The sequence below is a fragment of the Quercus suber genome, unplaced genomic scaffold (assembly GCF_002906115.3).
Source record: "Quercus suber isolate HL8 unplaced genomic scaffold, Cork oak 2.0 scaffold_207, whole genome shotgun sequence".
Taxonomy (NCBI): domain Eukaryota; kingdom Viridiplantae; phylum Streptophyta; class Magnoliopsida; order Fagales; family Fagaceae; genus Quercus; species Quercus suber.
In genome coordinates, this window is record NW_027069665.1 from 210153 (window position 1) to 225924 (window position 15772).

The 15772-nt window shown below is 33.0% G+C and overlaps 1 protein-coding gene and 1 pseudogene across 1 annotated transcript; both read right to left on the reverse strand.

Annotated features, from left to right (window-relative positions):
• Positions 1-2666: 2666 nt before the first annotated feature.
• Positions 2667-4659, reverse strand: LOC111999535 (7-deoxyloganetin glucosyltransferase). Its single transcript, XM_024031667.2, has 2 exons — positions 4079-4659; positions 2667-3981 (listed from the first exon to the last, which is right to left on the reverse strand). The coding sequence occupies exons 1-2, from the start codon at positions 4656-4658 to the stop codon at positions 3047-3049; spliced, it is 1515 nt and encodes a 504-aa protein (XP_023887435.2). The 5' UTR covers position 4659; the 3' UTR covers positions 2667-3046.
• Positions 4660-12823: 8164 nt separating this feature from the next.
• LOC111999539 (7-deoxyloganetin glucosyltransferase-like) lies at positions 12824-14417 on the reverse strand (annotated as a pseudogene).
• Positions 14418-15772: the final 1355 nt, after the last annotated feature.

Below are 15772 nucleotides of genomic sequence, written 5' to 3' on the forward strand. Positions count from 1 at the left end.
GTTGTTGAACAGAAAGAATGAGAGAGAGAGAGTAAATAAAAATGTGTTGAATTGTAAATGAGAAAGGTTGTTGGATATATTATTTTATTGTGTAGAAATATTATCTATATATATATATATAACCGAATCCTTTGAAGCTCTCACAATTTTCCACATCATCACTATTTTCTTTTATTTATTTATTTTAGATTCTTTTTATTTTAGGTTTTATATCTTATATAGAATCCACCAGAAAAATAATAGACAAAAGTTTGAATTTTTATTAATATCAATAATATTGAAAAACGTATGCAAACTTAGAGGCCTATTTAAGGGCACCATAAAACTTGATGGATAAGAAAATATATTCTAAAATAAGCCCTAATTAATACCTAACCACAATAGGAACCAAATTTGACCTAAAAAACATTAAAATAACCTTAAAACAAGGAAATAAATTACCTAGACCAAAAATAACGTTTTTTGCATAAAAATACCAAAATTAAATTGTAAATTCTATCCTACATCAACTTATCACAAAAATCATCATCTATTATTATTATTATTATTATTATTATTATTATTATTATTATCTATATATATATATATATAACTGAAGCCTTTAAAGCTCCCACAATTTTCCACGTCACCATTATTTTCTTTTTCTTTTTATTTTAGATTCTTTTTATTCTAGGTTTTATATCTTCTTATATTTATTAGTGTTACAATAGTTTAGTTTAAGTAAAATTCTATTAGATATATTTTGTTGGCCTCTCCAAAACTTATCACATCATTATTATTATCTATATATAATATAAAATTGAAGATTAAAAATTAATTATAATTTTTTAAGATACCTCACGTTAGAATTAAAAAAAAAATGACCCACTTTAGGTTTCAAAAAAAAAAAATTCACATAACACATTAGAATTCTTTTTTTTTTTTTTTAAAGGACTCACCAAAAAAAAAAACTTTAGGATTAAGAAAATCAAAACCCTAAACTCAACTTCACTTTAAGATTAAAAAAATAAGAAGGAGAGAGACTCACGTAAAAAAAAAAAAAAAAAAAAAAACGTAGGTTTTGTCTTTTTTATTTGCTTTCATATGTGCCTGAAATTTTCATTCTATCTTATTGTTTTATTATGTTTAGAATTTATTTTCTTCTAAGTATTTTGGTTAATCTCTATATTTTGATAGTGTTTTTATGGGTTTGGTTTTTGAGTTGAAATTCTAATAATTATTTTATATTGTATATGGCAGATGAAGTATCTCTATTTTTTGAAGAAAAATCAAAGCTGCAACCTATGTCTTCCAGCCCAAGGTGTGGTAAATTTTTATATGTTTTTGCTTTATTGAGAATTTTTATTTGGGTTCATGTGATTTTTTGTTTTCTTAATTAAAGCTTTGATTTTTGGTTGATTAATTATTTGTTTGGATTAATTTCAATTAATTATTTGTTTGGATTCAATGTAAAAGATAATGAAATTATGTGTTATAAATTTGATAATGTTCCATATTTTGAATTATTTATATTGTTATTATTACGACTAAATAAGATTTTTTTTTTTATCTTTGTAGTTTATATTAGTTTTGAGTGTGTGTAACTATGCACTTACAGTAAGACATTGACAATATAAGCATATATATATATATGGTATTAGACAACACTTCTATGTTAGACAACACTTCTAAACTATAGAAAAGCATAGAAGTTAAATATTTATTCCCGTTGTATTTTATTTAATTATGACAGATCTTTTTTTTTTTTTTTAAATGCTAACTAGCAAAATGTCTATAATATGCATATTATTAAACTAATTTTCTATTTCTAAATTTCTTAGATTTTATTATATCAATCTTTTTTTTTCTTTTAAATTCTTGGTGGGCAAATCAGTCTCTCACTAATTCTTTTACCTTAACGTGATGTTGGTTAATTGTCCTTTTATTTAACTATCCCGTGCATCGCACGGGTTAGCGATTAGTTTTAATGAGTAGAATAGGAAAATAAAAGTTGGGACGCTGGAGGTATTGTAAAATGGTAAGGTATAATTGATAAAATTGCCTTTTGAGATGGTAAAATAAAATGAGATATAGAAACCGGATGCGGATGCTCTTAACAAAGAGTTGGTGAAATTCTAAATCCACATCCCCTGTTAATCAAAATTCAAATTCAATATCAATGAAGTAGATTAAAATAACTCTAAATTAAACCTAACCAAATCCATAAACTGTCATTAACACCTATAAATACTCATGAATTTCACACTAAGGAAGTCCAGAATCGAAAAACTACAATTCACCTGGTAACTATTTCTCACTTACACAATAAAGAAACGAGTACCTGTCATAGTCTTTTTCAAGCAATGATTTCCACTAGTTTATCATTCATTCGTTCTGCAATCAGTGCAATGAATGTTAATGCAATGTTTAGTCATACAAGGACGGGAGTGCTTGACTTGATCATCACCTAACAAACAATACATGTGGCGCAATAATAACTTTACAAGAGGAGAACGAGTTTGAGAGGGCTTATAAACAAGTAGCAGACCCATTGAGAACTTAGTTTGAGTACAAACCAGATTTTGTCCGCTCAAAGTAATTGAAAACCACTGATCAAGGCAGTTAATTTGACTTCACAAGAGAAGGAATGGGCTTGGTAACACCAACTTAATAGGAATTTTTGCGAAGTACACAATATAACAACGATCAGAATGAGGATGATTGCAATGCCTACTTAACAAAGCCTACTTGAAGTGAGGATGATGCACTCACAAAAGATATATATTTCATTGAACAAGGATTCAAATACATGGGGACTTAGCCCACAATCTTCTACAAGTTTACATTGATAAGTCTACATCTCTACATAGAGGTCTCTTGATAGAGAATCTGAATTTGCCATTGCATCTTCGATGTTGGATGGTGAAGGGCCCTTTCTTGTAGAGTAAAGTTTTCTATTTATAGGCAATAGATGATAGTTATTTCTAGCCAAACTTAATATAAACTAACTTAATAGCGGGTACCTTATTATTGTCACGTCAAAAAAAAAAATTTCTTGAAAATATATTTAGCCCTTTGATAAAAGAACTTCACTCACCAAATTGTTAAAGTTAATGGATGAAGATCCAAGTGGACAAGTGGCTTCTTCGGCAATTTTTTTCCACTCCATTGCATTTTTCTTCATTTTCTTACCCTTTTCTGTTTCCATTAATTCCCTCACAATCTTCTCTACTTTCTCTCTTTTGACATCATTATCAATTTCCATGCCAATGCCCCATTCATTGCAAGTATACTTGCAGTTTGTTTGTTGATCGCCCAAAAATGGCCAACAAAGCATTGGTACTCCTGCATACACACTTTCAATGGTTGAATTCCATCCGCTATGTGTTATGAACCCTCCCACTGCAGGGTGGTTCAACACTTCCTCTTGAGGGCACCAACTAGCTATGAAGCCTCTTTCTTTACTTTCTACCTCAAACTCAGGTGGCAAAATGGTTGATTCTCCAACAACTAAATCAGACCTAATTATCCACAAAAAGGGGTGCTTACTATTTGCAAGTCCACAACCAAACTCAATCAATTGTTTTCGTGTCATAACAATTATGCTACCAAAATTCACATATATTACTGAGTTTGGTAATTTAGAGTTAAGCCAATCGAGGCACTCAGTTTCTTCTTTCCATAAATTGTACCCAATTGATTTTGAAAGGTCATTGGGTAAGTGATTGATTAGTAGAGGTTGAAGAGGGCCAATGGCATATACATGAGTAAACATGGTTGAAAGAGCATCCAATACCTCTTTTTCTAATGCGTTGAAAGTGTGAATAACAATTCCCGAAGTTTTAGGAGCTCTTTCTGCTGCTTCGATCACAAGTTTAAAGACAGCATCATTTGGATCTATGGTTTGAACGAAACTTGGGAGATCCCTTAGACGGATGTTTTTCATACCTGGGATCCAGTCTATCACTCTGTCCAAATACCCATTTGTGAAGTAACTCTCATCTGCAAAATCAATGAATGATTTTAGCTTAAAAATTTGTGATTAGTTGTAACAAAATAATGCAAGATTTCAGTAGGGAATTGCGTTTTTTTTTTACACCTTTAAGTGGTATGATTCCTTTGTCTTTGAGAGAAGGAAGCTGCATAAAACCCATTAAGCTACAAGCAGAAATAGTGAAGAACATTACAATAGGAATTCCAAGTTCTTGAGCAGCAGTAATGCTGAACGGCATGAAACCATCTGAGATAATACAAGTCACTGGAGGGTTCTTTGAAGTTGCACCATTGAGTTTTACAAGGAGATCAGAAAATGGTGCCAAGAAGTTTTTCATAATGGAATCACAAAGAAAATGGAGATCTTGGGTAGCATTGAGGTCCGATGGAGGGAGGCCGTCTGGAATGGTTTCAAATCGGAAGTCAGACATGCCATCTAAGGAGTTGGTACCTCTAGATTGCAGAAAACGTTGGTGGTTGAACTCAGTGTTGACAAAGGTAATGTGAAAACCTTTATGGTGGAGAAGCTTTGAAAGTTTTAGCATTGCCTTTATGTGGCTTTGAGCTGGGCATGGAATACAAACTGCATGAGGCTTATCAGTTACTACTGCCTTAATGGAAGAATCCATTTCCTTCTTTCGGTTATGTGTGTTTGTGCACCCAGATGTGCACTTTCGTTGATGCATATAAAAGGTTTCACTTGTCAATCTTAGCTATTTCGTTTGGCCAAGATTTAACGAGGATAAGAAGTGATTTCTCCACCGGTAGAAGAAAAAAAAATCAAAACAAAAACAACAAAAAAAGATTCTCAGGATATGTATCTGTAGCACCAGTCATTTTATTTGTCTTGTAATGGATTTTTAGTTTGCGTTGTTAAATTTGCATTCTCCCAAACAAGTGACCTTTGGGGCGGCCAGTATATTCCCTTCATCTCGTACTTAAACGCACTATTTACTATAGGCAGGGCCGGCCCTAGGCTCAGGCCACTTAGGCAATCGCCTAGGGCCCCTACTAAAGAAAGGCCTCCAAATTTTGGGGCAAAAATTGAGATATATATATATATATATATTTTTTTTTTTTTGAGATATAAGAAAAAAAATCGCCTAGGGCCCCTACTAAAGAAAGGCCTCCAAATTTTGGGGCAAAAATTGAGATATATATATATATATATATTTTTTTTTTTTTGAGATATAAGAAAAAAATTAGTTTTACATATTTTTTCTACTTTTAAAAAGTATAAAAGAATTGAGTAATGCTAAAGATATTACAATTTTTAATACATATGGCTTACAAAACCTTTATACAAATTAATGTAACAATTAATATGATTTGTAGGCGTCAACAACCTATTAAATGTATTTTTAAATTACCTAGTGATACATCTTTATAAGCATCATGTTGTAAAATTTATAATATCCTTAACATCATTCATTCAAATACTTTTTTATTATCTTCTTGAAGTGTCATTAATCACATTCATTGCTATAACATTTGTACTTTTTTTTAGTAAAATTTGTTATAGTTTTAGCATTTCTTAGAATAAAAAATAAAAAACATATTACAAGATAAAAAGAATGCATTTTTGTTATATAGAAATTATGATGTTGCTTCTCAAAAAAAAAAAATTATGATGTTGAAAACTAGTTAAATATTATTTAATTAATAACAAAAAGGTACCATTTAAATATATCGCCTTAGGCTTCAACGTTTGTTGGGCCCTTGACTATAGGTAATCATGTAAACAGTAGTGGTGGCTCCAAGATTTTTTATTTTATTTTTAAAAGGTTAATAAAAAAATGAATTTTAGATAGAAGCTGAATCTTGTGGTCTATGACTATGAGGTTTCCTTATTACAAATTTGTCCATGTTGGGTTAAAATAAATTGACCCCTTAGCAAATTAATTAATTACTCAAGTTAATTAATTAATCAAATTACATGCAATAGCGTGGTAGCACAAACAAATCACCAAATAACTAAATACAGTGAAAATTAAATTTGACACAGGTGATTTGTTTACGAACGGAGAAAACTACCGAGGCAAAACCCCACCGAGTGAATTTAAGGCCACCATTCTCAAGAATTCACTATTATCAATCACAAGCATTTATAAGTAAAAGGAATCCCAGTACCCAAAACCAACTTACAGTTGAACTCTTACCCCAATATTCAATTGGACTTGTATTGTAACGACAATCTCTCTATTCAATGCACAAATCCCAGTATGTGACTAACCAATGATGCAAAAATCCTAGTACATGACTAACACACCAACTTTAGGAAGATTCTTGACTGCAAAGTTCTTCAGTTCATCAACAGTAAAGATCAGGAAGTTCCTTAGTCATAAAACCCTTGGCGTAAAGACGCAGTAGCTTCTACAGAGAATATGATGAACTAGAGCAATTTTTGTCTCTTGTCACAATATACATGGATTATTATTTTGCAACACCTTGCATTACCTTGTGACGGTCATTAAAATAATCCTTATATATGTCTAGGATTGTGAGAAAAGAAACCCAACACAAATACTCAAGGATATGTGTGTAATCAGATCTGGAAAACCTGATTTCGTAATTCTCGATAGATACAACTTATGTCGAACTTCTGTCAAGCTTCAACAGTAATTCTTGATAGAAATGATTCTGTTGAGACTTTTGTCAAGCTTTAATGAACAATACTTCCTTCATTTGTTTCTTGATCAGATCTGCAAGACTTCAATACTAAACTTGAACACTTGTTTCTTGAAGTACTAAACTCATTCTAGATCTACCAAATTACAAGTAAAGTGCGTTTTATCAAAGGATTAGCCAATTACATAATTATGTCCCTAACAGTCCATAGTACTAGTAAGAAAATAAAAAATAAATTATTAGTTCATTTAGCATATTGTTTCATAATACAAACATACTAATTATTGTTATTAAAATCACCTGGACAGCTATGTCAACCTTACCTAAATTTAAAATTTTAAAAGAAAAAAGAAAAAAAGAAAGGGCAAAACTTATAGTACCTTATGTCCAGTACCTTAAGTTCCCATGTCAACAAAAAACATGGATAGCAAATCTTGATACATTCTCTCCTCCAACTCGTCGAAGTTGCAAGAAAAAAACCCCAAATCAGCAAGTAGAACTCAAGTCTTTGAGACTCGATATTTAGATGGAAATCAAGCCTTTAAAACTCGAGATGCTAGTTTGCAGTATTGTTTCTAACGCATGTCAACTTATTATATTCTTTCCCTCACTAATGCTATCCTACAAATTACCTCAGCGTTGTTTCCTCCTTTTTAGTTTCTTCCGTTGCTTTTTCATTTTGGTCTTAGTCTTTTGTGTGTTGCTTTTTAATTTTCACGTGACCCACGTGTTTTCTATTCAATTCAATTTCTTTTTTCTTTTCTTTTTTACATAGTAGAGGTGGGTAGAGGAAAAATTGGGGTTAGCTAAGCTACACTTGTTCCCGTGTAGGGTGCTTAGGTTAAGACCCGCGAGCCAACCCTTATAAATGCCCACCAATGAAGGACTGTTGGCAGCAAGACTCGACCATAGGTAGATTAGACAAAGTGCCCTAACCTTAACAACTAAACCATCCCCCGTTGGCATTCAATTTCAACTTTTATGCTCTGAAGGATGTCACGTGAATAGCTATGAGTCTATGACTCTTTAATAAAACCATTTTGTATATTATTATTATTTTTAAAACTTTAAACTAAAAATATGTCTATTATGTATTATATTACTTTTAATGCCTATGACTTTTCTTTGGCCTTATTGTTCTTCTTTGCTATTCTTATTTAATTTAAATTCTAAAATGAATATAAATTGTCAAAAATATATAAAATTAATCAATTAATTAATAGCCATATCCCAAACATGTCGTACTTTTGTTTTAAAAATTGTCGTACTCCCTGTACCTGTACCCGTACATGTGTCAATATTTGTGCAACTTAGATCAATTCAAGTCACACAAAACCAATCTATTCTCTTATCTTCCATTGTTGCTTTTAAGTATTTGTTTGTGGTAGTATTTCCAAAAAAAAAAACCATTTGAATAAATAGAGAGATTATACCAAAATCAGCATCACTAGCAAATCAATCGTCGTTGGTCTTCACCATTGGGCACCATGCTTGACCGTCTAGCGTCACCACCATGAAATCGAAATTACCAATCTCTTCTGTTAGGGATTTATTTTTATTATTTTTTACCTAGGAAATCATGGACTAGAGATTTTTTTTTTTTTTTTTACAAAACACGTGAGCTTACTCACTAAGCATGCTTTTACTTATTTTTTATTTAGGTAATGCTGACATGGCAGTGTGGTAGTCTTACATGGCATTAAACCAATAGCTTATTTTGATGGTTAGCCAACATTTTTTATCAATTATTTATCTGTAGGGACCTTTTTGATATAGTACCAAAAGGTTAGGTACCAAATTAACACATTTGAAATGTCAGAAACCAAATTGATATACAACGTAAAAATTAGAGACTAAATATATAATTTACCTTTTTATTTTTCATAAAAAAAAAAGTACTAAGAGAGATCTTGTGGTTGTGAGTTCTAATTAGCAGTGCTTGTAACTTTGCAGTTGCAACAAATATCATCTATTGCTCTCTCTTTCTCAATTTTTCTCTTTTCTATTATTATTTCAAACTTTCTCTTATTTTATTACTTTAATATCAACATTCCCAGCTTTTACTTTTATCTCTCATCAGTTTCTTTTTGCTTTTTCATTTCGTTTGTAGAATGAAATTGTAAAATTTCATATACTTGCGTGTTTTTATTTTTATTTTTTATCTTCTTTTTGTAGCTTCGATATATTGAAATTATCTTTTTATTAGATTTTTTATAATTTAGGTTCCCTAATGGCTAACCTAAAAGGGAAAAGAAAAATTCTTACTGACTTGTTTGGATTGAGCCATACTGCTTCTTCAAGAAATGGGCCGCTTGGCCTGTGAACGAAAGAATCTAATTAAATTATAAATTGGAGTCTAATTTTTCGCCACGTGTCTTATCTAATTTTTAAATTTGTATTTCAAGTGAATTATTAGGTGTAAAAATCAAAGTGTCTAAATTCAATTAGATTTTATATTGAATTTTAGTTGGAGTTCAAATTTGTGCCATGTGTCTCATCTAATTTTTTTTAATTTTTGTGGCAAAATTTGTGTGTTAAGTGAATTATTAGGTACAAAAATCAAATAGTTTAAATTCAATTAGATTCTAAATTGAATTTTAATTGGAGTTCAATTTTGCGCATCTAAATTTTTAATTTTTGTGGCAAGTGGATTATTGAGTGCAAAACCCAAAGAGTCTAGATCCAATTAGACTCTAAATTATAATATATATATATATATATATAATTTTGATTGTTTTTAAATGTACTCGTGTATATGCACGGGGTTATATACTAGGATACAATAATAAATAAAATGGTAAAACTTAGATACAGTACCTTATATACAATTCCTTAAGTACCCCTTCTAAATTACTGCCACCTATCTAGTTTAATAACTTAGCTAACATCTGTTAACACTGTCTCATTCTTTTTCTTTCTTTCTTTCTTTTTTTTCTTTTCTTTTCTTGGCCCGCTAGCAAACTGTGGGAAGTAGGGATCCAAACAAGTGTAAAGCCCAAAGGCCCAATCCAAGGATGGGAAAAGGCCCATCCATGCACCAATCCAGACCTAACACATGGACTAAGCCCGAGGAGAGAGGACATGAAGACCACACTGATTCAAACTTAACATGAGAATAGAAGTCCGAGGATGAGAAACAGACGAACCCATTGCCCGAGGAGTCCAAGGAACAAATGCACCTCGAGAATGCCTTAGTTGGCCACCTGCACCAAAAAGTAGGGCACTTAAGAGACTTCAGAGATGTGCATGTGAAGAAGAGAGGAAATATTTGGGGAAGGTAGCCATCACCATTGCATTCAATGCATTGCATCAACTGAGTTGGCCGCATTTGTGAGAAAAAGACACCTGAACAATAGTTTTACAGCTCATGATGGGATAAGCATCCCAACTACAACGCTAAGGCATACAGGTGAAGGGCTCAGATGCATTAGGGGAGACTATATAAAGGAAAGGAACCCCTCTAAGAAAGGGGTGGAGAAATAGAAGCAAAACTAGAGATAAGAGTGTATCAACTTGTTTAAAGAAGATAGCAAACAATATATGAACTATCCTTCCTCAGAAAAGCCCGAGGAAGAGTATACTTAACTTGTGCTTCATTTCATCATATTATGAGTCATTACTTCGTTAATTTCACTCTTGGATCTTACATAGCATTATAGTTGACTTAGAAAGCTTGCTCTCTTACAAATTAATTATGTTGGGCCAAAAATACTGAGTTCCACTATTTTAAGTGGGCTTGAGCCATTTTTTGAGCTCTTACACAAACCTATTTAGAATCTTAGATCTCTTACCCTCCTCACACCAGATGGCTATTATTGTGAGATTTTATAATCTAAAATAGCAAAGAAGAACCCAATGCGTAAAAAAATCAAATTTTCCCTCTCAATAATGCTATGTTCCAAATGACGACAAAGCAAAAGATGGTCAATCTATGGAAATTTCTGACAAGACGATGACCAGGAGCAGAAGCACTCAAAAGATGCACACCTAATTTCATTTTTCTGGATGGAGTAAGTGAGTCCGTAGGTTGATTGGTAGGAAAAAAAAAATTGATTTTTGCCTTTGATTTTCTTTCAAAGCCAAATCTTGACATCAATACTCCAGATTAGAGCTTCCCAAGATAGTTGAGGTATTGGAGGTAAAACTACCAGAGGCTAAGGTTGAAGATGACATATTAGAGCTTCCCAAGATAGGCTCTGATACCATGAAGAAATTGTTGAGTTCTTGAAAATAAACCAATAATGGCGGAATAGTAGAGAGAGAGAGAGAGAGAGAGATATTTTTCTTACGCAAAAATGGAATCTGAACTCAATGAATAATATACAACACATCTGTGACTACTTATACATGTCTTAAGAGGGGGAATGGGCAGAATAATAATGGTTAAGAAGAGTATTTGATTAGTTAGACAACGCGTGAAACTATAAAGGAAACTAGGCATCTCGAGCTTTAGAAAATCAAGATCCATTTACATAAATCTCGAGTTTTAAAAACTCGAGTTCCATGCAAAAAAAATTATAGTTTTATTGCCCCTATAGTGGCGTTTTTAAGTCTTATAGTGACGTTTTAAATCCCTATAGCGGCGTTTTTCTGCAAAATTTTTTCATAAGTGCTAATACCAGGTTCAGTGAGCCCTATAGTGGCGTTTTTATGCCCTATACTGACGTTTTAAAGCCCTATAGTGGCGTTTTTCTGTTAAATTTTTTTTATAACTCCATTTTTAAGCCCTATAGTGACATTTTTAAGCCCTATAGGGGCGTTTTCTGAACTCGAGTTTTTAAAACTCGATTTTCACTTGGATTTTTTTTACACATCAAACCTCAAAAACTTGATTTTTATCTTGAAACTCGAGTTTTAGACACTCGAGATGCTAGTTTTCAAAATTCTTTTTCAACGTGACAACTAACTAAATTTTTTAATATTTATTGTTATTTAGAAAAAAAATTCTGTCTTAAGACTTCTACCACATGATCTAATTCACCAAAAATTGATTCTGTTAGTAACAGAAAATGACAGCTAAGCTAACAGATTTTAGTGCCAAAATCTGGAGGGAAAATCTGTTACAAAGTTTGTTATAATTTAGTTACTCCAAACGGCACCATGTTGAGGACCATATATTCCTATTAGACTTGAGCTAGAGACCGCGTTGCCGTTGTGTGAGTAAGTGATCACACGCTTGAACTTCAGGAGCTAATGTTTCACGCGTGTCTTCTTTAAACAAAACACACAGCTTTGGGCAATCCTTTTGTCATAAACGTGGTCGTGTTTGTATGTCTTCTACTCTTCTTGCACAGATGAGCTCTATGGACTATGCTTAACAAAGAGTTGGTGAAATTCTAAACCCACATCCACCGTTAATCAAAATTCAAATTCAATATCAATGACGTATATTAAAATAACTCTAAATTAAACCTAACCAAATCCATAAACTGTCATTAACACCTATAAATACTCATGAATTTCACACCAACTTAGTCCAGAATTGAAAGACTACAATTCACCCGGTAATTATTTCTCACTTACACAATAAAGAAACAAGTACCTGTCATAGTCTTTTTCAAGCAATGATTTCCACTAGTTTATCATTCATTCGTTCTGCAAACAGTGCAATGAATGTTAATGCAATGCTTAGTCATACAAGGACGGGAGTGCTTGATTTGATCATCACCTAACAAACAATACATGTGGCGCAATAATGACTTTACAAGAGGAGAACGAGTTTGAGAGGGCTTATAAACAAGTAGCAGACCCATTGAGAACTTAGTTTGAGTACAAACCAGATTTTGTCCGCTCAAAGTAATTGAAAACCACTGATCAAGGCAGTGAATTTGACTTCACAAGAGAAGGAATGGGTTCGGTAACACCAACTTAATAGGAATTTTTGCTAAATACACAATATAACAACGATCAGAATGAGGATGATTGCAATGCCTACTTAACAAAGCCTAATTGAAGTAGGATGATGCACTCACAAAAGATACAAGTTTCATTCAACAAGGATTCAAATAAATGGGGACTTAGCCCACAATCTTCTACAAGTTTACATTGATAAGTCTACATCTCTACATAGAGGTCTCTTGATAGAGAATCTGAATTTGCCATTGCATCTTCCATGTTGGATGGTCAAGGGCCCTTCCTTGAAGAACAAAGTTTTCTATTTATAGGCAATAGATGATAGTTATTTCTAGCCAGACTTAATATAAACAAACTTAGTAGCGGGTACCTTATTATTGTCACGTCAAAAAAAAATTCTTCAAAATATATTTACCCCTTTGATAAAAGAACTTCACTCACCAGATTGTTAAAGTTAATGGATGAAGATCCAAGTGGGCAAGTGGCCTCTTCGGCAATTTTTTTCCACTCCATTGCATTTTTCTTCATTTTCTTACCCTTTTCTGTTTCCATTAATTCTCTCACAATCTTCTCTACTTTCTCTCTTTTGACATCATTATCAATTTCCATGCCAATGCCCCATTCATTGCAAGTATACTTGCAGTTTGTTTGTTGATCGCCCAAAAATGGCCAACAAAGCATTGGTACTCCTGCGGACACACTTTCAATGGTTGAATTCCATCCACTATGTGTTTTGAAGCCTCCCACTGCAGCGTGGTTCAACACTTCCTCTTGAGGGCACCAACTAGCTATGAAGCCTCTTTCTTTACTTTCTACCTCAAACTCAGGTGGCAAAATGGTTGATTCTCCAACAACTAAATTAGACCTAATTATCCACAAAAATGGGTGCTTACTATTTGCAAGTCCACAACCAAACTCAATCAATTGTTTTCATGTCATAACAGTTATGCTACCAAAATTCACATATATTATTGAGTTGGGTGATTTAGAGTTAAGCCAATTGAGGCACTCAGTTTCTTCTTTCCATAAATTGTACCCAATTGATTTCGGAACATCATTGGGTAAGTGATTGATTAGTAGTGGTTGAAGAGGGCCAATGGCATATACATGAGTAAACATGGTTGAAAGAGCATCCAATACCTCTTTTTCTAATGCGTTGAACGTGTGAATAACAATTCCCGAAGCTTTAGGAGCTCTTTCTACTACTTTGATCACAAGTTTAAAGACAGCATCATTTGGATCTATGGTTTGAACGAGACTTGGGAGATCCCTTAGACGGATGTTTTTCATGCCTGGAATCCAGTCTATTACTCTATCCAAATACCCGTTTGCGAAGTAACTCTCATCTGCAAAATCAATGAATGATTTTAGCTCAAAAATTTGTGATTAGTTGTGACAAAATAATGCAAGATTTCAGTAGGGAATTGCGTTTTTTTTACACCTTTAAGTGGTATGATTACTTTGTCTTTGAGAGAAGGAAGCTACATAAAACCCATTAAGCTACAAGCAGAAATAGTGAAGAACATTACAATAGGAATTCCAAGTTCTTGAGCAGCAGTAATGGTGAATGGCATGAAACCATCTAAGATAATACAAGTCACTGGAGGATTCTTTGAAGTTGCACCATTGAGCTTTACAAGGAGATCAGAAAATGGTGCCAAGAAGTTTTTCATAACAGAATCACAAAGAAAATGGATATCTTGGGTAGCGTTGTGGTCCGATGGGGGAAGGCCGTCTGGAATGGTTTCAAATCGGAAGTCAGACAAGCCATCTAAGGAGTTGGGACCTCTAGATTGCAAAAAATGTTGGTGGTTGAACTCAATGTTGACAAAGGTAATGTGAAAACCTTTATGGTGGAGAAGCTTTGAAAGTTTTAGCATTCCCTTTATGTGGCTTTTAGCTGGGTATGGAATACAAAGTGCATGGGGCTTATCAGTTACTACTGCCTTATTGGAAGAATCCATTTCCTTCTTTCTGTCAAGTGTGTTTGTGCACCCAGATGTGCACTTTCATTGATGCGTATAAAAGGTTTCACTTGTCAATCTTAGCTATTTCGTTTGGCCAAGATTTAATGAGGACAAGAAGCGATTTCTCCACCTGTAGAAGAAAAAAAAAATCAGAACAAAAACAACAATAAAAGATTCTCAGGATATGTATCCGTAGCACCAGTCATTTTATTTGTCTTGTAATGGATTTTTAGTTTACATTGTTCAATTTGCATTCTCCTAAACAAGTGACCTTTGGAGCCGGCCGATATATTCTCTTCATCTCGTACTTAAACGCACTATTTATTATAGGTAATCATGTAAACAGCAGTGGTGGCTCCAAGATTTTTTTTATTTTTAAGAGGTTAATAAAAAGATGAATTTTAGATAGAAGCTGAATCTTGTGGTATATGACTATCAGGTTTCCTTATTACAAATTTGTCCATGTTGGGTTAAAATGGATTGACCCTTAGAAAATTAATTAATTATCCAAGTTAATTAATTCATCAAATTACACGCAATAGCGTAATAGCACAAACAAATCACCAAATAACTAAATGCAGCGGAAATTAAATTTGACACAGGTGATTTGTTTATGAATAGGGAAAACCACCGAAGCAAAATCCCACCAGGTGAATTTAAGGTCACCACTTCTGAGAATCTACTATTATCAATCACAAGCGGTTACAAGTAAAAGGAATCCCAGTTCCCAATACCAACCTATAGTTGAACTCTTACCCCAATACCTAATTTGACTTGTATTGTAGCGACAATCTCTTTGTTCAATTCACAAATCCCAATACGTGATTAACCAATGATGCACGGATCCTAATATATGACTAACACACCAACTTTAGAAAGATTGTTGGCTACAAAGTTCTTCAGTTCATCAGCAGTAAAGATTAGGAAGCTCCTTGGTCACAAAACTTGTTAGGACGTATGTGATTCACTTGTTAGGAACATATGTCACTATTTTATGTAATTAGCTAATCTTTTGATAAAACACACTTTACTTGTATTTGTGTAGATCTAGGATGTGTTTAATACTTCAAGAAACTTTGTTTCAAGATCAAGTGTTAAAGTCATACAAGTCTGTCCAAGATTCAAGTCTGAAAAGTGCCTGTCATTAAAGCTCGACAGTTAGTTATCTATCGAGCTTGAAGAGCTATTCTAGCCCTCGACAGATAGGCATTTCTAGAGGTTTATGAAAAATAGAATTTCAGTTCTGTTTTGACTCCAATATGTGATTGTATGTTTGGGCTTTCTTTTCTTACAACCCTAGACATATAAAAGAATTATTTTAAGGGTCGTCAAAGGTGGAACAAGTTATAGAC